We start from the raw sequence: 22,088 nt of genomic DNA on the forward strand, positions 1-22,088 counted from the left end.
ATTCATCTCATTCTTAGCTATTGCTTAACAAAGCATGCTTTTCAAGTGTGCTTTTCTCAACGATTTAACCTATAAATAGCACGCGAAGTAGAAAAAAATAAATACACATGCACCGTTAAATGTAAATTGACTCTAATGTGTTTTGCCTTTATATTTAATGTATATTTATTACAATAATTATCTCATTTTCATGGGAGCTTTGCTCCTGGGGGATTGGAACTCAAGAAAGCTCTTTTTAATGCTAGAAAAGGGAAGAAAATGGGCTGCACAAAACCACTGTTTCTAGCTAGCTGCCTCTGAGCTGCAGCTGCCCTGGCTCTGCGTGGTACAGCTTCAGTCAGTGAAGATAGCAGTGTGCAGAGATGCTGGGCTGGAGGCTGCAGTGACCGAAGCACTCGTTGCAGTATTTTGGTGATATTTGTGAAGATGCAACCATACGTTGAGAGGAAAATGCAGCCTCAGTGAGCAAGGCACAAGGTAAATATAACTCGAATAATGACCAAAAGAAAAACTTTTAAAGGGGCAAAGGAGTACTTCTTGGGTTAGGGTGAGGTCTCTGAAGATTGTGAATATCTTGCTAGCTTCTCCTTTGGTTCGCTTCCCGTCTCCAGGCACTACCATCCCTCACTCTTTCTCTTTCTGGAAAATTCATGTAAGCCAGAAGAAGGTCTCGAAATGTTATTTTTTTTCCTCCTAGGCTCTCAGAAAAACAGCATCAGAGATTCTAACGGTTTTATTGTTCCTAGCAGACAGATAGTGGCAGAACGAGGCCATGCAGACAGATTTATGTCTAAACACCATTCCACCTGAGTCTTACTGAAGTAAATGTGAGAGAGAGTGAAGGAACGGGAGAACAATAGGCCAGGTAAATGTTCATTTACTTCTTCCATGGGCTGTGCAATCTACCAACTGGAGATGATTTATCCAATGGACAAACGGAGCCACTGAGCACCAAGCTTCCAATACAGTCTTTTCTACTTCATCCGGGTCAGTGAGGGCTCTAGATAAACGCGCTGAGGTACCACGTCAGGCATGTTCTGCTAGATGTCTAGGGCTCTTTTCCTCTCTTTCCCATTCTCTAACTTATTACCGTTTGTATTTCTGTCAGAAAGAAAGCAGATTGAAACGTTTCTTACTGCCAGCAAACAAGCATGATACAATTTACTATTCTCATTACTCACAAATGAATATTGCAATAGCCATTACTCTCCTGTTGGAAAGTAACAGGAAAAGGGGGAAATGTAACGTGCATGTGTGAGACAATTTATCGTCCATCTCATTTGAGGACACGTTGTTGATACTAGTCAAATTGTTTTTTTTTTTTTCAAAAGAGAATGCGTTTTGTCATATAACTTTCAGAAGGTGGAAACTGATGTTTAATCTTCAAAAATGAGCAGATTATTGAGTTCTGTTGTGATGTTGCACTGAGGTACACGTTCCCCAGAGTGGAGCCATGTCCTCAGATGTTGGTATATTCCACGATGCTATGAACACTGAAAAATTAATGAGTGTCTTCAAATGCATACATTCATGAAATGCCATCTCAAAAGAGGAGGTTTGAGTAGACAGTAAATAAGTGCACGTAGGTGTGGTCTTCGTCACAACTGTCTAGATGAATAGTAGTGTTAATGATATGAAGCCTCGGTTTACATTGAAAAGTTACTTTTCTCCTATTTCACACATAGCTATGTATCTTACAGCTCTGGCAAACAGCAACATATCTCCTGTCTGGTTCCAGACTGTGTTTGTGGATATGGAAAGACATTGAAGACTTAACTTATGAGTAGAAAGGCATGCTTCAGGTCCTACTGATGGGATGATGCTTCCATGGTTTCACATTATAGAAAATCATGCTGTGAGCAAAATTAAAATGAGATTTTTCTATTGATAACTTGTAAGTCCTTCTACATAGAGATTCTCATGTCTGGTCATTACCAGAAAGTCAGAAAATTAGTCATCAATTATTATCACATGACAGTGTGGTCAGAGAAGACGAGAGAAGGGGTACATATGAATGCACTTATGTTTCTAAGATTCTATAGCTAAAATGTTTGCATGCTATGTGCTCATAGGTTAACATTTGTAAATCTCCTAGTGAATAGTCCACTACACTGAACATGTATATATTGAAAAGAATGTGTGGAAACAGCCAGAAGTACTTCTTTTAAAGATCTAGATTTCTATATTCCATACTAACAATTCCATTTCTACGTCTGCTAACACGAAAGCATGCATGACATGTGTGTAGAACCACTGTTTGCATAATGGAGACATTACTATCCATGAAAAGGACAATAGCCAAAATAAATTAGTTCAAAATTACATAGAAAAATAACATTCTTAAAAGTAAGAAAAATAAGTGACTCTTGATATAAATTTAGATTGTATGTATGCATGTGTGTTTATAAGTATTTGTATAGAGGTATACATATAAATACCAGTTTATGTGTACATACATAATTCTTAAGAGCACATGATTTCACAGGAATACCAGAGGAAAAAAAGCCAACCTGCTGAAGAATTACAACAGCCATCTCTTCCAAGCCTTGTTTATGTTCCAAATCTGTAGTCTTTTGTACAACTCTACTTCCCATCTTTTTCCTATATGATTTGGAGAACATTAGAGGCATTTCCTTGTTGTTCTATTTTTCTAACGCCTAGTATTTGTTCTCTGTTACTATGTAGATTTAAATGAATTATCTCCCCTGGTGTAAAAAGAGACTATTTTGACGAGTCCCTCATTTCATTGATGAAAATGAATTCCAAGTATCTCACCATTAAATAACAAGCAGTGTCTCACGAGAGGATTTATTATTGAATAAACATAATTGTAGTTGCCTTTTTCTACATTGTGGGTTCTTCTTTCTTCCACCCCTCTCCACAATTTTTCTTTCACCCTTTTAACACCCCAACAGTAGATAGGAGATAGAAAGGATGGAGAGAAAAGGAAAAAGATTCGTGGATAACATCAGGGCTCAGAAGCAGGTAACATCGTTAGACTACTTTCTGCTGATTAGTAGCACTGACTTCCTTAAGGCAAGTTTGATCTTTGCTGTCAGGATACCTAACTTCTTCTTCTTTGTGCATGACTTCTTTTTTTTTTTACCCTCCAGATTTGATTCCTTTCCCAGTCCATCCCCCAACTGTTCCACATCCCATACCGCCCCACTCACCTCCCTCCCCTAGACTCCACAAGGATGTCTCCACCCCAGCCACCCCACCAGAACACTAAACTTCCTGGGACCTCCAGTCTCTTGAGGGTTAGGTGCATCTTCTCTGACTGAACCCAGACCCAGGAGACCTCTGCTGTGTATGTGCTGGAGGCCTCATCTCAGCTGGTGTATGCTGCCTGTTTGGTGACCCAGTGCCTGAGAGATCTCAGGGGTCCAGGTTAATTGAGACTACTGGTCCTCCTACAGGGTCGCCCTCCTCCTCAGCTTCCTCCAGCTGTTCCCTGATTCAACCAGAGGGGTCAGCAGCTTCTGTTGATTGGTTGGGGGCACATATCTACATCGGACTCTTTCAGCTGTTTGTTGGGTCTCTTGAAGGCGGGCAGTCATGATAGATCTCCATTTTGTGAATGCCCCATACCCTCAGTAATGGTGTCAGGTGTTGGGACTTCCCTTTGAGCTGGATCCCGCTTTGGGCCTGTTGCTGGACCTTCTTTTCCTCAGGCTGCTCTCCATTTCCATCCCTGCACGTCCTTCAGACAAGACAATACGGGTCAGAGCTTTGACTGTGGGATGGCAACACCCTCCCTCACTTGATGCCCTGTCTTTCTGGTCCAGGTGGATTCAGTAAGTTCCCTCTCCCCTCTGTAGGGAATTTTATCTAGCTACCCCCACCCCTCCCTTGAGTCCTGAGAGTTTCTCACTTCCCAGGTCTCTGGTACATTCTAGAGCGTCCTCCCAACCTCCTTCCTCCCAAGGTCGCCTGCTTCCTTTCTTTCTGCTGGTCCTCAGGGCTTCAGTCCGCCTCCTACCCCAATACCAGCTCATGCTCCCATCTCCCCAAACCCCATGCCTTTTCCCTCCCCTGTTCCCCCAATTTGTGGTTGCTTTCTTCTCCCTCCCAAGTGGGACTGAGGAGTCCTCACTTGGGCCCTTCAGCTTTGACCATTTCGAGTTCTATGGACTGTATCTTGGGTATTCTGTACTTTTTTTTTTTGGCTAATACCCACTTATTATTGAGAACATGGCATGCATGTCCTTTTGGGTCTGAGTTACGTCACTCAGCATGACATTTTCTAGTTCCATCTATTTGCCTGCAAGACTCAGGATGTCCTCGTTCTTAATAGCTGAGTAGTACTCCACTGTGTAAATGAACCACATTTTCAGTATCCATTCTTCTGTCCTAGGACATCTGGGTGGTTTCTAGCTTCTAGTTATCACAAATAAGGCTGCTATAAACATAGTGGAACATGTGTGCCTCTGGCATGGTAGGGCATCTTTTGGGTATATTCCTAAGAGTGGTATTCCTGGGACTTTAGGTAGATCTATTTCCAATTTTCTCAGGAACCTCCAGATTGATTTTCAGAGCGGCTGTACCAGTTTGCAATCCCACCAGCATTCCCATAGGAAGCTGTGTCCCCAACCACAGCTGACACTTTAAGGATAAAATTCCATTTTCAGTACAGGATGAATTAAATATCTACAGGCTTTGATTAGCTTCTTGAAGCTACCAAGATTTTGTGCTTCCCAATTTCTGTGATCAATCAATCACATTTAATTTACACATAAAAATGAAAAAGTGGGGGTTGGGGATTTAGCTCAGTGGTAGAGCGCTTGCCTAGGAAGCCCAAGGCCCTGGGTTCGGTCCCCATCTCCGAAAAAAAAAGAACCAAAAAATAAATAAATAAATAAATAAATAAATAAATAAATAAATAAATAAAATAAAATAAAAAAGTGATTTGCGTGTATAAATGGTTTGGAATGAGCCCTCCTTTGCTTTTGTTTGTTTGCTTGCTTACTTGCTTGTTTTGTGGAGTGTATGTTGGACAGAAATCACATGGCAAAATAAGGAAGATTGTTGTTCGAACATTTGAACATAAAAAGAATTGTGTTTACAGCCATGGCAGTCTCGCCAGTGATAGGTTGATTTACACTGAGAACTTAACAGTCCACATCAGATTCCAGAACATATCGCACACCTAAATGGTAATATGACAACATAAATGCCGTGCTTACCTATCTCTGTGTTACTTTCAAAGACCTCTCTCAGCCACCAAGTTATGTGACTTTTTCCAAGTAGGTGTTTCACGATGGCTTTATCTCCCCCTATTGTCCAAACAGATAAAATCAAACACTCTAGAACCGCAAGGCACTGTGTTTCTGCTGTCTGTAAGCTGACATGAGGCCGCCAGCAAGTATCGGGAGTTTTGTTCATTCTGGTCTCAACAGGAAAAGCCTTTTCACCTGGCTGCCTTTGAAGAGCTACTCAGACTGCCATGGCTTCTAAAGGTAAGGGTACGACTAGGCAGCAACTAAATTTGCCCTCCTTTATGCTATAAATACTAGTGCATGACTAATGGGGTACAATCAGCGAGGCTGGTCCTTTAAAAGCTGTTTTGTATTGCCCTTAACACTGGAATTTAAATTATTTTACCTCAAGATTTATTTTGTCCTGACTTAAAACACATGCACACATATGTGTTAGTCCAAAACAAAACAAAACAAAACAAACAAAAAACAACAACAACAACAACAACAAAAAGTGAAGGTTCAGGCATAAAATGTGTTTTAATTGCAGGGAAGGTAAACTTAGAAGAAATGTTGTAAAGCAAAATTAGAGTGGGGACATTTAGTTTAAACACAGCAATGGGATTAAATTCCACATAAACATTTTAAAATGTTATTTAAACATTTTAATTGCCCGTCTGATATTCAAAACCATGTGATACACAGCCCAGTGAAGAGCAGAACATCTCAGAGCAGCCTCGACTTGATACACTAGAACCAATATTTTGCTTACAAATTTAAAGTATTTCAAAAACATTTCAGTAATGAATTCAATATAAAAAAACAATCAAAATGGTCACAATATGCAATTTAAGTGAGCAGATCAATTAGGTATATTGGGGGTTAAAGGTACAGCTTTACTCAACTCTGAAAGTATTGAAATGTTTTAATGAAGCAGTTTTCAAAAGAAAGAGATACGGTTCTGTCTGAGGTACTAAGTCACAATCGCAGTAAAATATTTCTCAAACCTGAAATTATAATCTATTTTATTCAATTGTTAAAAGAAATCATTATTAATATCTCTACTATAACAAAGTTTCAGAATGAAGAAGTTTGATTTGAGAACTGAGGGAAGCATTTAAAACTAGTCATGCAAAAAAATGATTCTACAAATGTACACTTATCCTACAAGATTTAAAGAGATGATTCAATCCATGTAATGTATATGCACTCCTCCTTGCTTCATAAAAACATATCTCTGACTGAAATCTACTCAACAAATTAAGTAATCTCTGCGTTTTGCATGCTTATTCTCAGGTGAATCCCTGAGAATCCTAGAAAAAGCTTATAAAGCAATTATAAAATCTATCAGAGAGAGAAATATTGAATTTTAATGTATGTGTGCATAAGGGTCTCTACTTGAAGACAAACAAACACAAACCTTGACAAACATTTCTTGAACACTGGCATTAGCTCTGTCCAGATGCCTCTCATTTTATAAATTGAGAGCAGCAACAGAGTGGCCTGTAAGGGAAAGAGTTGCAGCGTCTGTAAAATATTTATGGTTAGTTATACATTTTTAAAAGAGTAGATAGAAATTCAAAGCCAGATAGCAATTCAAAGGAGTTTCTTATTCATCTGGTGATCGGAGTCTTTGAAGAAAATGTGACTGGAAAGCAATATTATGATTAATCTGCTAAAAAGAAGTGATGTTCTGTAATGAAAAAAACTTAATACTAAACCCAGAGACAAACTTCAGGATAAAAATGAACATCTTATGGCCAGCTAAAATTGTTAGGTCTGTGGCTTGGATAGAACATTTATTACAGACTCAAAGTGACAAGAAGGTGTCATTTAAACAGGAAATTTTGTTTGGACAATTGCCTTATCTTCATTGTTACTTAAAATATATCTGAGGGTATGTTTTTCAAAAATATTTAACAATATGACCATGCCTTACTAATGATATCTGACCTATGAAACTGAATTATCGGGTAGCATCACCTCAGACACTACAGAGTAACAAGGCATCTTAGAAACAAGCCTAAGACAGTCGGACCTGGAGGCCAGCAGATTCAAAGCAATGTGTGTCATCTGGAACCTCTTCACTTGGTAAAGATACATATACTGAATGGCATCCGCTGGGCCGCTGTTAGGTCAGAAACCTAGTAGCTCAGGTCAGGAATACACAGTCCCCTTCCAGACATTGAGTCATGTACTGTGCTGTATTGAAGCGGCATAGTTTACAAGATAAACGTGGAGTTATTTACTGATCTTTTATAAAAGAAAGTGTCAGTAATAGGTAACATAATATTTCAGCAATGTATATAATTGTGGGATTTTCACATGTTCACAAGAAGTAATGTAAGTCCCATGATTTGCTAAATGAGGATTCTGTTATGCAACCACCAACATCAAGAAAGGGAACGCTCGGGGCTGGGGATTTAGCTCAGTGGTAGAGCGCTTACCTAGGAAGCGCAAGGCCCTGGGTTCGTCCCCAGCTCTGAAAAAAAAGAACCAAAAAAAAAAAGAAAGGGAACGCTCCTCGCAGCTGACAGTGTTCCCCTTTTGGCTAATACTCATGCATCTACATCCATCTCCACATGACCTACACAGGCACATTGTATGTGTAAATGTGTCTTTTGTAGAACAGGATTTTGCCACTGGTTTGTTTTCGGTTTTGTGTTTTGCAAAATGATGACAGTTGCTATTGGCACTGATGCTGGACAAGATGTTTGTGTGTATATATATATATATATATATACACACACACACACATACATATGTATATATATACATACATATATATACATATATATATATCATTAGTTCCCCTATGATTTTCTTTTTATTTTCTTTATTGGCATTCCAGTTGTTGAGACCCATTCCTCTTTCCTCTGACCTCTGAGAGGGTGCTCCCTCCCACCACCAGGCCTCCCTCTTCACTGGGGCTTTAAGTCTTTCAAAGAGTAGGTGCATCTTCTTTCACTGGGGCCAAACCAGGCAGTCCTCTGCTATATGTCTGCTGGGGGCCTTGGACCAGCTCATGTATGCTGCCTGGTTGGTGGCTCGGTCTCTGGGAGCTTTGTAGGGTCCTGGTTAGTTAAAACTGCTGGTCTTCCTATGGGGTCTCTCTCCCTTTCAGCTTCTTCAATCCTTCCCCTAATTCAACCATAGAGGTCCCTGCCTTCAGTCCAATGGTTTAAGTATCTGTTTCTGCCTCAGTCAGCTGCTGATAGGGCCTCTCAGAGGACAGCCATCCTAGGTGCCTGTCTGTAAGCACATCATAGCAAAGTAATAGTGTCAAGCCTTGGTCCCCCCTTCCACCCCTCTCCTACCCCCACCCCAACCCCCTGCTATGAGATCAATAACCTCCCACACCCTACAGCATCTCAGAAGGTCAGCAGTAACCAGGGACACAGGTGAGACTCCAGCCCAAATACCCAAATTCCCCTCTGCTTTCCAGATAGTTTTACATAATCTTCCTGGTCTTGCATTCCCCTTTGGAATTCCCTCCCAGGCTCTTTCCCTAAGAATAAGATGTGTTATCCCCTCCCTTTGTGTCTGTCCCAGAGGTCAGGGCTGTGGGGATCCTTGTGGGAAGCCAACTGCTGCTGCCTTATAACTTACAAGCTCTATTACAGTGGAGCCAAAGGACAAGTTTCTTCATTTGTTTAATCCTCAAGCAAGTCCTGTACAGATCTCAAATGCCACAGAGAAATGCAAACTTAGCAACTCGACATCAATATTAATATAAGCCCAGTCAGCTCCTATAACCTTAGGGGCAAATAAATAAATGAGTCAGCTGGCAATTGCCCCTCATTAACACTTCCTGTATGCACAAGCTTAACAAGCTTGTCATTACTAGAATCAATTTATTCCTTTGTCCAAAGGGCCGTTCGTCTGGTGTCTGTGTTCCTTCATCCTTGTACAGACTATGCTTGGGTTTTCTTAATGATGGGAATTGATTATCTCAGAAAGAATCCCAGTACATTTTAAAACTGTATTTGTGATTTAAAGATGCACAAAAGTACCTCAAAATCAGAAAATTTCATAAGTCTGGCACCATTGCTGAAATAAGACTATTATAATTTATTACTAAGTATTTATATGGCACCCCAACTTTACTATGTTCATCAAGAACACTTACTCAAATCTTATACTGCTGTTATAAATGTAGTCTTGGTATCCAAATCTAATTCCTTTATCTCGTTCATGTACATGTGAACTAACATTATTTCTATTGGCGATGAACCACATTGACCATGGTTCATAAAATGTTGTTGCCTAATAATGCAGTCTATTTAGCTTTTAAAAAACACTCCATGACCTTCCCATAGCAGTGGAAACTCCTAATGATGGATATATTCTCAAAATTTTTCATATTGTTAAGCAACATGAAGTTTAACTGTACTTACTTTCATGATGAACCCTATTGTATTTGAAAAGAAAAAGAAAAACTTGGTCACTCACTTTGCAGTGAACCAACAGCTAAGTTTAAAGAACACCATGTTGATGAACCACTTACATTTATAAAACCTTGACACTCTGTGAGGATGAGAACGGGAAACACTGGTCTGTGGAAAATGTATAGTACTAATGAGGGAAATAAGAAAATGATATTCATGAGAACTGTATAAGGAAACAGTCATAGGGGGCTGGGGATTTAGCTCAGTGGTAGAGCGCTTACCTAGGAAGCGCAAGGCCCTGGGTTCGGTCCCCAGCTCCGAAAAAAAAAAAAAAAAAGAACCAAGGAAACAGTCATAGAAAGCTATCATTTATAGTTTTAGATACAGATTCTGCCTCTCTGGGCTTACGCATAATATTACGTTGACGAACGCGCAATAAATAGGAAACTTACAGGTCTCAATGTGAAATGACTAAAATTGAAGCCCATCTACTGGCAGCAATATTAATATATATTAATATAGGTTGATATTTCTAAACTAACAAAGTGACCTTCATGCAATTCTATAACTATGCTAAAACACAGAGAATTTGTGAGCTTCCTCAAACTTAAACAGTTTAGCGGTGAGTTTTCCTTATACCATTCAGACTATTAGCTTTACCTAGGGTCTTATCCAGATGCAATTTTGCAAACCTCCCTCCCTAATTTCTGAATCGATAACTGGAGAGAGGCCCCATGCCTATTTAATAGGTCCTTCAGGTGGTCCTGATGGAAAGATGAAGTGTGCCATTCAAAGTGAGACTAAAAAATTAGAGAACATGTCTTCATAAAATAAAAGGCGGCCCCATAATATCCAAAGAAAGGAAACTATGTAGTCAAAATTGGTAGTCAAAATTGAAAAGAAAAATTCAAATCTAAGGCTATGTTTTTATGAGTAGAGAATAACAAAGGCCTGTTACCATTTATTTTACTTTTGTGAGCTATGATTCTTCATTTTTTTTTAAATGCTACTTGTACAATGTATCTGCAGGTCAATTATTTAAGCCAAGTTATTCAACTTTTTCTCCTAGCAATCGCAGCATTCTTCTGTGTTCCTTCTTCCCTGACTGAGAGCATTGAATAGCGAAAATAGAAGAAAATGGAACAAAATGTCAATCAAGGGACAAACTGACATCGAAATCAAATTTAAAAAAAAAGAAAAAGAAAAAGAAAGAAAAGAGATTACATAAAGCAAAAGCAAGCCAAATTTTAAACACACATCAAGTTATTTGTTTTCTCTTGCAGATTCCCAGAACCAAAAGCCTAGAAGTCTGCCTGGTTTTCTTCCTCGAGCTACAAACCCAGATCAAAACTCTCAAGAGGCTTCTTCCAATCCCGGGAAACAAACAAGGCAGCAGCCCCATGTCTCTCAGCCAAGCAGTTTCCTGCCAACAGCCATTCTCCCTCCTGGTCTAGAGTATCTAAGCCAGGTTTGCATGCTTCCCGTTTCTACTAGAGTGTTTTCCTTAAAAGCAAATCAAACTCAGTTTCTTGTTGTTCAACCAGTAACTTAATGGAGTCCAGAGTGCATGGCAAATCGTGAAGTTCTAAAGTACTTAGTGATTTCTATTGTTTTGAAAGAGTTTTAGTCCACCTCTCCTTGTTTACTTGACAGAGTGACAAGACTAAACAGTCTTGACTTTGTCATGTCACACGTTTATCTGCCTTCTGTTCATGGCTCAAGGTGTGGAGATAGATATGCTCAAGGAATTATCAGACAAACCAGGAACGGCTATAAAATTAAACATTTATTACACAGTTGCTGTGGTCAAGGCGCGTAAGAAGCATTACATCTATCCCCTGTCACTCAAACATTTTGTAAGTTAGTGATCCAACAAACAGAAAATAAAAAAAAAGAATGTTGATTTTTAAAGTGCAAAGCAGTATACCAACGCCAGGAAAACACACATGTCTACAGGGGAAGGCAGTGGTGGAGGCTTCTGAAAAGAGACTTTTCAGCAAATCTCAAAAGTAGTGCGAAAGTTGAAGGGACAGCGAGTTACTGTCTTCTGATGTTTGTGAATCTCCAGGCCAACCTGCTTTAATGATCATATCAGTAGTAAGTATAGCTGCTGTTGTAGCGTTAGCAGAATGGACAGTGCTTCGAGCCTTGTAATATCTCCGTCACGTGGCAAATAAGTCGCCATTGCTGTTCATAGATGGGTACATTGTTGTTTTAGCAGATTTTCCTACTCAAGATTGAAAAGACTGCTACACTAATATTGAAATGTCAGCACATATGCCACCATACTTGCCCGTTTGGCATTCCTTCAAACATAAAGTCTATCTCTTTTATCAAAATCAAATCTCTGTGTTAATTCCCTTAAGGTACAAGAGATTTCTGTTATGCCTGATAGGGTTTAAGCTGCATGTAGCATATGTTGCTTGGAAAATGTTTATAATTGCAGATGCCTTCTCCAGAAACCCACTGGCAGACAAATGTTCTATAGAGACTGGTGAGCGCAGGAAGCTAGGAAACGGAGCTGGAAAAGCTAACCTACCATCCTCCATCTGCAAAAAGGATCAGCTGTAATAGCTGACTAGAGTTGATTAACTGCTGCAAGCTGTTTGGGACTGTTGTCAGACAAGATTTTGCCAGATATAAAAGTGATATACCAGCGCCAGAGGGCTGGGGTTTGATGATCACATATGGCCACCACATACTCTTCATCCACCCATGAAGGATGACACACCCTGGCCAGATGCTTGACATGAATATGTGTCCTAACGTTCAATAAATAGACTTAAGTCCTCAGGAGCTCCTGTTCTAAATGCAGTACATTTTCTTAAAACATACCCTTGCTAATATTTTTCAGAAAACACAACATTCCTTAAATTGTTAATATTTTACTTCTAATGGGTATAACTTACTTATTTTGTTAAATGACTTTGTGTTAACATTTCTATTGAGAATATAATTTTTCCTCACAAAAATATATCCTGGTTATGGTTTTCCCACCCTCTACTCCTCCAAGTTCCATTCCATTCCCCCTCCCTTCCATATCTACCCTGTTTATATCCTTCATTAGAAGACTAATGGCATTCTAAAGGATTATAATATAATATGATATGTTATATGATATGATAAAAAAACAAAATACATAGGAATTTAAAAAAAACAAATAGTAAACAGCCTAAGAGAAAGCACAAGAAACAGAGACCCACTCATACATTTGCACACTCAGGAATCCCATAACAAACATTAAACTGGAAGCCATAGTATATACACAAAGTGTGTGTGTGTGTGTGTGTGTGTGTGTGTGTGTGTGTGTGATAAAATCTTTTTAAAGGGGGAAAATCCCTGATATGACATATTAGACAAGGAACCGCCAGAGATGTCACTGAGTTCATTTCCTGTTGACCATCTACTGCTGGGCATGCAGCCCACCCTTAAGAGAGGAGTATGTTTCCTCAGTGAGACTCCCTTGGAGAAAAGTAGATTTTCATTTGCAAGTGGTTATCAATTGGAGAATGCTTCTAGGCTAGGTTAGGGATGGGGAAATGTGTTTAAATCTCCTTTGAGCTCTAGGACACCACCTGGGCAGGCCCGTGCAGGTCCTGTGCACACTGCTTCGGTCTCTGAGTTCATATGTGTCTCAAACGCATTGATTTAGGGGCCTTGTGTCTTGGCGTCATCCATCTCCTCGGGCTCTTACACTCTTTCTGCTTCCTCCTCCTTAGGGATCCCTGAGCCCTGAGCAGAGGGATTTAATGGAGAGATCCCATTTAGGGCGGAGTATTCCAAGGTCTTTTGTTTTCTCCATGTCTGGGTCTCTGCTATATTCGTTCCCACTTGCTGCAGGAAGAAACATCTCTAATGATGGCTGGTTAAAGAACTGATCTGAACGAAGCAGAACAACATTATGAGTCACTTTGTTGCTGTGTGCTTTTTTAAATTTAACAACAGTAGCATTTGGTTTTACCTTCGGTCCCTGGGCTATGTATCTCAGGTTCTTGGTCACCCAAGATGTGGCCAAGTTAAGGTACTTACCATAACTCAGACACTAACCCTGACCCCTGGGGTTCCATTGCTAATTTGATTCTTCTCAGAGCTAATGACCATATTCTTTCTGAAGTTTCTTTCCTCAGCTTTCCTCACATCACTCCATTTCCTGCAAGGAAACAGAACTACTGCCGTATGGTCAAAATGTACTCCACTTAAAGATCCTTTTTTGTTATTGTTCACATGGTTTTAGAGTGTCTCAAACCATAAACGAATTCTAGGAGAAATATTTGCCTTTTTAAAAGAGGCCACATTGTATTCTTTCATCTCTGATAAGACAGTAAGAGGAAATGTTCTACCTTGTGATATACAAGGAAAATGAAAGAAAAAAAAAACCCACAACCTCCAATTTCCTGGAGTCATGGATTAATAATCAACACCATACGTTACCAAAATTGCCTTGTCTTCAAGATTCCTGTTGAGTTTACATATATGACTAGAGAATACAGGGAAAACAACTTCAAGATGGGATTTAAATTAAGCATTAGAACTCAGTGATCAGCAATTCAGTAAAGGCTCACGATTTGGCTTTCATGGAGCTAGGCGTGGGGAGGATTAAACTACAAATACAAACAAATGAGGCTTCTCTAAAACAAATATTTTATACTTCATTTGCAAAGGTAATATGTGGGCTGGTCAGATGCCTTGAAGGTAATGATCATCACTGTAAGCCTAGCAGCATGAACCCCAGAGTCCACATGAAGAACAGAAGCAACCCCTAAAATGTGTCCTCTAACTATGACATGGGCCCTGTGGTACGTGCAGCACACATTGTGTGCACAAACACACCCAACGATAGCCCATAAATCCCTAAACTGGAATTGAGCCGCATGCTTCCTTTTTAATTACCTAGGCCCAAGGTTGTGGCCGATATTGGACAGCAGAACACTTTCTCTACTTCAGTTCACTTTCTGTTGGTGTCTGAATGTTTCCTGTTGTCCCTGATCTGAGGAAAATAAGGATTAGGACTATTTATAAAACATCATCTTTCACCTTAAACAGATATTTATTCCTTGAAAGCAGGGGGCCACCTGAGTCAGTGGACATACAGGGACTGGAAGAAGCTGGATATTCAATACTCATCCTGTGACTTCAGAAGAGATGTGAGGACATTTTAAAATGTTGTTGCTCACACCTTATTTTAAAATCTTATAGTCTCACTCCCCTTTTCATTATCATATAGTATAAACACTGTTGCTCTTCTTACTCTCGGCTCTTCTGCCTTGGGACTTTAAGAGTTCTGTAAATTATTAGTTGAACAGTAACATTTGATGAAGACAGCTCATGCATCCTATAAACAAGACATGGCCTCATAGAAGAATTATAGGGTTATGATTTGAGTAATGAAGTCTTCCTTATCTAATTTGTACTTTAGTTGAAACACGGTGCGTAGTTTTTCGTTGGCCTAGAATAAAAGGTAAGTTGATTTTGTTCTCGGAGTTTGCTTTGGTTTCTGTGGCAACGTCTTTGCCTTATACATTGTGAGTGTTCAAAATGTTTTAATAAATTTGACAGGCTTCATGTGGCAGAGTAAGGGCCGTGATGGAATGGTTTTCACTTCCTTTGTATCATCCTTTTCAGCTGGACCTGATAATCATCCATCAGCAGGTAGAACTTCTTGGGAGTAAGTACATCAGATTCTGCATTTATTTAAAGTTCTGAAAAGGCGTTGGTGTTCAGAAGTTTCCTTACATCTAAAATGTTATAAACAATGTATAGAATTAGATCAAATGTTTTCTTGACCTATTTTTAAAACAAAACTAAATTTATTAATTTTAAAGAAAGTATAAGTGTAAAATAAGTCTTTGGTAATGGTGACATTTAAACTCTAATAAATTTAATCTTAAAATTACAATCAATAATTAATATCCCATGGATATTAATCACTAAAATTTCTTAACATTCTAACAAGGGAAATCACAGTTGAGGGCATACTAAAATTTCATCAACACAAATGCTACTGCTTTATTGCTTCCCAATTGACTCAACAAAATATGCACACAATTCATCAATAGGAAATATGTGTAAGGATGGTTGATTTTATTTCAAATTGCTTGAGGGCTTTCTGTTTATAAGGTCCTATATTACTGCAATAGCTATCAGAATGAAACTGGTTGTGAATGTGAGGAGAAGTTGTAGATATTGTAATAAATGCTACTGTGAATTGTCTCAATAACTTGCAGAAAAAAATAATAGGGTTATTATCTGAGTAAGGAGTCCATCTTGCACATTTTGTTCTTCGGCTGAAAGGGGGTAGAACGTGCTTGTCCATAGCTCTAGAATAACATTTGTTAAGTTGTTAGTTTTGTTCCCAGACTTTGATTCCTCAGGCTATGTCATCAAAGTTTAGAACATGGAGACAGATGTGTCTGAAGCTGAGACTATAAGCTCAGTCACTCTGCCCTGACACTATGCTCTGTTAGTACTCCTTGACTTTTGACAAGTGCTGAAACCAATCAAAGCGTGTCTTCACAAGATGTGTGTTCACGACAGTGATACTCGGCACTGAGACCTCCAACAAATATGAGATCAAAAACAGCTCGGGACAAAGAATTTACTTTGCAGTGGAAGAAAGCATCTGTTTTAATCGTAATGTGTGCTCCACGCTGCGAGCCTGCACCCTGAGGATCACAGACAACTCGGGTCGAGAGGTGATTACAGTGAACAGGCCCCTAAGGTGTAACAGCTGCTGGTGCCCTTGCTACCTACAAGAGGTTGGTCGCTGCCCCTCGGCACCTTTTCTTTTTAAGATTATTCCTTTAAGTAGCACTCATCTGGAACTCCAAGACAGTAAACCTTACAGTTGTTTGAATTTGTATCTTTCATTTTAGGGTAAGGAAAACATGAAGATTTGGGGAGGCATGTTTTCCATTTGTAACCTGAAACTATGATAGCTACCATGAGATTAAATGGTAAAAACAGCTCATGCATCCTAGGAATGAGACATAGCCTCCTGGCTTGTATATTAACCAAATAATTGTAATGTCTACAGTTCTCACCACTACACAAATACAGTCATCTTTGACAGTACCAATGCCAGGAGAGGCCATGACACTTAACCTTGTCTACTGTGTACTCCTCTCTGGGTGTTATTATTCTCAGAATGATAATGAGCATTGCACATTTAATAAACCCATGGTATGCAACAGAGTGACATCACTCAATTATTTTATTTTGAAACAGAATGGATTGTTATTGTTAATAGAATTATAACAATAACTGTCATTGATGTAGACATCTAACTCAATTTGATCTGAGTTCTCTGTGAGCTAGGAAAATGTGGTTTCATTCTGCAGAATACACACACACACACACACACACACACACGCATGTGTACGCATGAGTGCACATGCGTGCATGTATACATATATATATATATATATATGGAAAATGCTAAATATATCAGTGAAATGAACTTTATCAATCCATGACAAAATACAAAATCTCAACCGAAAACATCACTTTGCACCCTAGTACAAAATGTCAGAAGAAAACACTGTTTTACATCCTAGAAATGTATATGTATAATGGCTTTTATAATGCAACAGTTATTTCTTAACAAATATTGTATAGATATATGTTGGTATTCTGTGATTAAGGAATTATAATTGTAGAAAATCTGATTTTATTACTATTTTCTGTTACAGCTAGAAATCCAAGCCCCCCCTGGGACTATAGTTGGTTTTGTTGCACAGAAGTGGGACCCCTTTCAGCCCAAATTCACAATCCAAAATGCAAACAAAGAAGATATTTTGAAAATCGTTGGTCCTTGTACAACCTGTGGCTGCTTTGGCGATGTGGACTTTGAGGTATGAATGACAATTGCTTAGGTCCTGAATTCTTGCAAGGCAATTCAATTTATAAATCATCGATATCATAAAGTACCCCTTAAATATATTTTGAGAATTGCATATTAGTATAATAAATCATGTATCCATGCTTACAGTAATAACCATTACTCCAGAGATTCTAAGTCCATTGGGTTTTGCAAAGCTAATGCTATGACAATAGATTAGTCCGTAGCCATTTTGTTTGTCATAGATCACTGCACATATTATTAAAAGAAGCATTAACAAATTAAAATGAGAATTATAAAATTAAAATTCTTGGTATATTTGCTAAATACAGTGATAAACTACTATATCTCTTACCTAAAACAGTAAATCTCTTGTTATTTTTAACTTAAGTCTTATGCATCAGGCACATATATATATGTATATATATATGTATATATATAAAATAGAGAGACAATATCATCACAATATCATCATTTTTATATAACATATATTGTGATTGTTAAAAATCACAGTAGTCCTGTGTTGGATGAGGTTGATTCATGGGGAGTTAAGGCACAGGTGGGACAAAGTGTATGTGAATGTTATCTTTGCCCTTTCTGTTGGCTTGGATGGACATTGAACCCCATTCAAGTCTCATTCAGAAGCATACTTCACTAGAGTGTCACTATATAAAGCTGGGTTTGTAAGACTTGCTAAGCTTCTTTCATAAAATACTGTAGGTTTAGGGAACCGAACAGTAACATGAGCCATTTCACATTTAGCCTGTAACAGCATATGCTTTGCAACAGATTATGCTAACTGTACATCAAAGGCAGGGGGAATTTACATTTAAAGCACCTGTTTTCATTATTCAAACATATCCCACCTATGTCTGTTTTCAAGACATCTGAAGGGGTCTCCAGACCTGGAGAATACAGACTTTGTTAGGTGACTTGTCCTAGGCTCAGTGTTCTGGAAGGATGTCACACAGCTTCCTAACACTATGATTGAGTAGGTTTTTAACATTCGGGTTTCGTATTCACGTTATAGCCGTGTCCTAAGAAACCATCCCTATTTTCTATTTTCTGTCACCACACAGAAAGTGAAGCTCCATATTAAATAACTGTCCGAATGAAAAACAGGATAAAGAAACAAATTGATAAGTCAGAGGCAGATCTCTCACTTAATAGGCATGGTAGACTTCAATGTCAGACTAGCATCAGTCTCCTGTTTATACACTAGCTCAAAGTGACATATAATACTCAGGACTGGTTAGACCTGAGTGAGTTAAAAGGGTCTGAGTATAACATAAAAATATACTTTGACAATGTATTATTTTTATAAGTTTTAATAATTACATAATTGATACGTTTTTAAAGTTTATTAATTACACGTAGAAATGATTCACTCAAATAATTTTAAAATACCTTTGTGCATGTGAGCACATGTACAAATACAATATATGTACTTTCCATACATATTTTATAAGGGCAAATTCTGGTTTAAAATCTGAATATAGGTAAAGACATTAGCTTCATGCTTAGCTACATAACTAAGAGATGCATGTGCTGCCATCTTGTGGCTGTCTGGCCTTAATTATTTACTCCATCTGCATAGAAAATGAAAATGAAAACAGATTATAATGGTCCAGAAACTGTGATATCCTGACGTTTTTGACTACTATGGAGGTAAATGTCCACACACAGGAGAGAACAACACAGAGCGGTCACTTGGCGGTGGTGAATAATACTGTGGTTCAAAGTCATCGTGAGAAAAACAGCAAGAAGTGTCAACCATCTTTTTCATCTGCAAATATCATTATTATTATTATTATATTGTTATTATTTTATTATTATTAATTTTGCAAAGGTGAAAACTGTTGATGAAAAGGTTACAATTGGGAAGATCTCCAAGTACTGGTCGGGATTTGTCAACGACGTGTTCACAAATGCTGACAACTTTGGGATCCATGTTCCTGAAGATCTCGATGTGACACTCAAAGCAGCCATGATTGGTGCTTGCTTTCTCTTTGTAAGTTTGATCTTAGCTGCGTGGGTGAGTTTTGCCCTTACAAGCCAGACTGCATAGAGCGGATCCTCCTCCGCACAGTCTTGACCTCCTGAGGCTGCTTTATACACAGGGGCATTTCAAGATATGATCATCCTCCTTTGGAAATCAGAATTTATGTTTTGCTCATGCTAGGAATACAGGAGTCAAGTAACATCTTTGCCAAACTGCTTGAGTAGGTCCTACCTAAGGTCTCCCCCATTGTGAACATTTTGAACTCACAGAATCCAGAGGTTTTGTCTTCGCAAGCAAACCAATATCTTTTCTCTTCCTTCTGTTATTCAGGATTTCAGACCTCAAGCTGAACAATTATTTAATTTATACTGCTTTTGAATAAAGTCAGCCCTATTCATTTTGTCTACTTAGAAAAAATTAGCTAAAAGTAATCCCATAGTTTTATCTTTAAAGGACACAGAGAGTTAAGCATAAACACAAAGTATTTATTCTATTCTCCATTCTCTTTCATTCATAATAATCCATCCCTTCCTACTTACATTATCCATTTTTGGTCATTCCACACTTCAGCATTAACCTTTCCATGCACAGACATGAACACAAACATTCACACATATATGCACACTCACACACATTCACAGAGAGACAACAAGCACATACACAAAGGCAAGCACATACAGAGGCATACACTTATGCACACACATAGGAAAACACATTCTCACACAAACACACGTTCACGTACCCTGTCTCGAGGGTGTTCACTCGATCTTTCTGATCAAGCTGTTCACTAAGTTCTCATATTAAAATTATCATCTGTCATCTTCTCTGCTGACCCATTTTGTCAACAAGTTGCTGCCAAGATGGTATTATTGAACAATAGCTATTTTCTGGATCTTAAACCTTTTGTGGTTTTTCTTTTCGGTTATTTTGAGAAACCTCTAAATATTTGTGATTTGACAACTGTGCCTCCCATCTTCGCCTCGCAGTCTTTTAGAGATTAATGTGTTATAGCAGTTTGATTAGCTTCCACTCAATATGTAGTATGTTGTACAATCTCTGTACGGCACGCAAGCCTGTATGTTCTTAGTTCTTACCTGGCTACACAAAGCCAGTGCCTGAACATGGCATTTAATGAGTCCTCTGTGTTCAATAAACTCAAAGACTAATCTACATGAATAATCTATATGAATAGATAACTTTTAAACTCCAGCAACTATGAGACTCATAAACTTAACTATCAATAGAAACTACTCCCATTAATTTTGTTAAATCATAACCTTATCATACCTTTGCAATTTTCCCAATGTACGTTTTGAGACAGCTTTGCAAATGGATCTCTAAAGTAAATTAAAAACATGTTGAAGGTGATGCCTGTTACAACTGCTTCCTCTGCCTTCTAATGTTTACATTTGAATTCTACTGTCTTGCCCAACCCAAAATTTTGATTGGTGCTATTAGGACTACTTAGATTTAAGTTGATTACATGCTTAAAAGTCAACATGTGAGAATCATGAGCCTTAAAACATTATAGTTTTTCTTATTCCAATAAATCATGCATGTCTGAAACACCACTGGGAACATCGTAGCCTCACATCATCAAAGCTGGCATACCAAGCTCTTGATCCTAATTGTTGCCTCTTTTATAAATTTATTCATATTCACTTTATTTATTTGTAGGATTTTATGTTCTTTGAACATTCGCTTGCTGGATTATAACAAGCACGATGGCGAAAACAATAAAATATGCAAAACGCATTTCAGTAAGTAAAAGGCAAGTTTAAGTGATCTTCCTTTGAAGATGTCTGTGTTTGACACTATCTAATTCTTTTTCATTTTCTTCTAGATGTCCCTTGGGCTCTGAGTTTCACTTCTGAATGGTCTGAATGATTTGATTTTTTTATAACTAAATGTTAATTATTATATTTATTAAAACACGGTTTAATGAGACAATTACCTGGTTGTGAATGCACGATAGCTAAATATGCAATTACCACCGCGAGTCCAAGGTTACTGTGAGAGATTACCATTCTCTTTTTATTCTTTTGAAGTCACTGCAATGGTAAGCATGAAAGATGAGAGCTAAGGCATGCAGCATCACTGATGGGAATTCAGTGTTTAGAGAACACTTTGAAGTGTTGCTGGTACTACGGGTGGTTACTAATCAAAAGGCTCGGATTTCTAAAATATCTTTTCAAAAGTAGCTTCTTTTGACTTTCTTAAATTTTATTTCTTTTTTTTTAAAAAAAGTCTCGTGTATTCTTAACGAATTAAAGAATAAATGTTATTTTATAACACACTGTTCATAGTCTCTGAGAGTCTCCCATTTCCAAGACTACTTTAATTTTCTTATTGTAGTAAATATATTTTACGTATAGTGACAAAGTTGGGGACTGAGTAAACAATATGTGTAAAGATCTGGAGGAAGATGAATAGCTTCCATTTGTTCAAGTAGCAGAGGCACAATCATATTCCGTAAGACAATTAATTAAAACACTGAGCAGATTCATGCCAGAAATTTAAATAGCCGTATAGATAGACTCTAAATTAGTGAAAGCAGTCTTCTTTGCCAGGATTTTATCTAACGCCTAGAAAGTCTCTGCCAGTTAAGGGATCTGAGACTTCAAAATGATAAATGGACAATTCTCGAACTGAAAACAAAAACA

General features: G+C 38.2%; 1 protein-coding gene across 1 annotated transcript; it reads left to right on the forward strand.

Moving 5' to 3' along the window:
• The first annotated feature begins 337 nt into the window (after window positions 1-337).
• Window positions 338-21,685, forward strand: Plscr5 (phospholipid scramblase family, member 5). Its single transcript, NM_001191999.2, is given in 9 exon segments — window positions 338-477; window positions 5,292-5,459; window positions 10,870-11,054; window positions 15,209-15,251; window positions 16,121-16,341; window positions 17,275-17,436; window positions 19,273-19,434; window positions 21,103-21,185; window positions 21,269-21,685. Coding segments are annotated over 7 exon segments (825 nt in total). The 5' UTR covers window positions 338-477; window positions 5,292-5,446; the 3' UTR covers window positions 21,142-21,185; window positions 21,269-21,685.
• The last annotated feature ends 403 nt before the right edge of the window (window positions 21,686-22,088 follow it).

Source organism: Rattus norvegicus, chromosome 8, assembly GCF_021556685.1.
Source record: "Rattus norvegicus strain SHRSP/BbbUtx chromosome 8, alternate assembly SHRSP_T2T, whole genome shotgun sequence".
Lineage (NCBI taxonomy): Eukaryota > Metazoa > Chordata > Mammalia > Rodentia > Muridae > Rattus > Rattus norvegicus.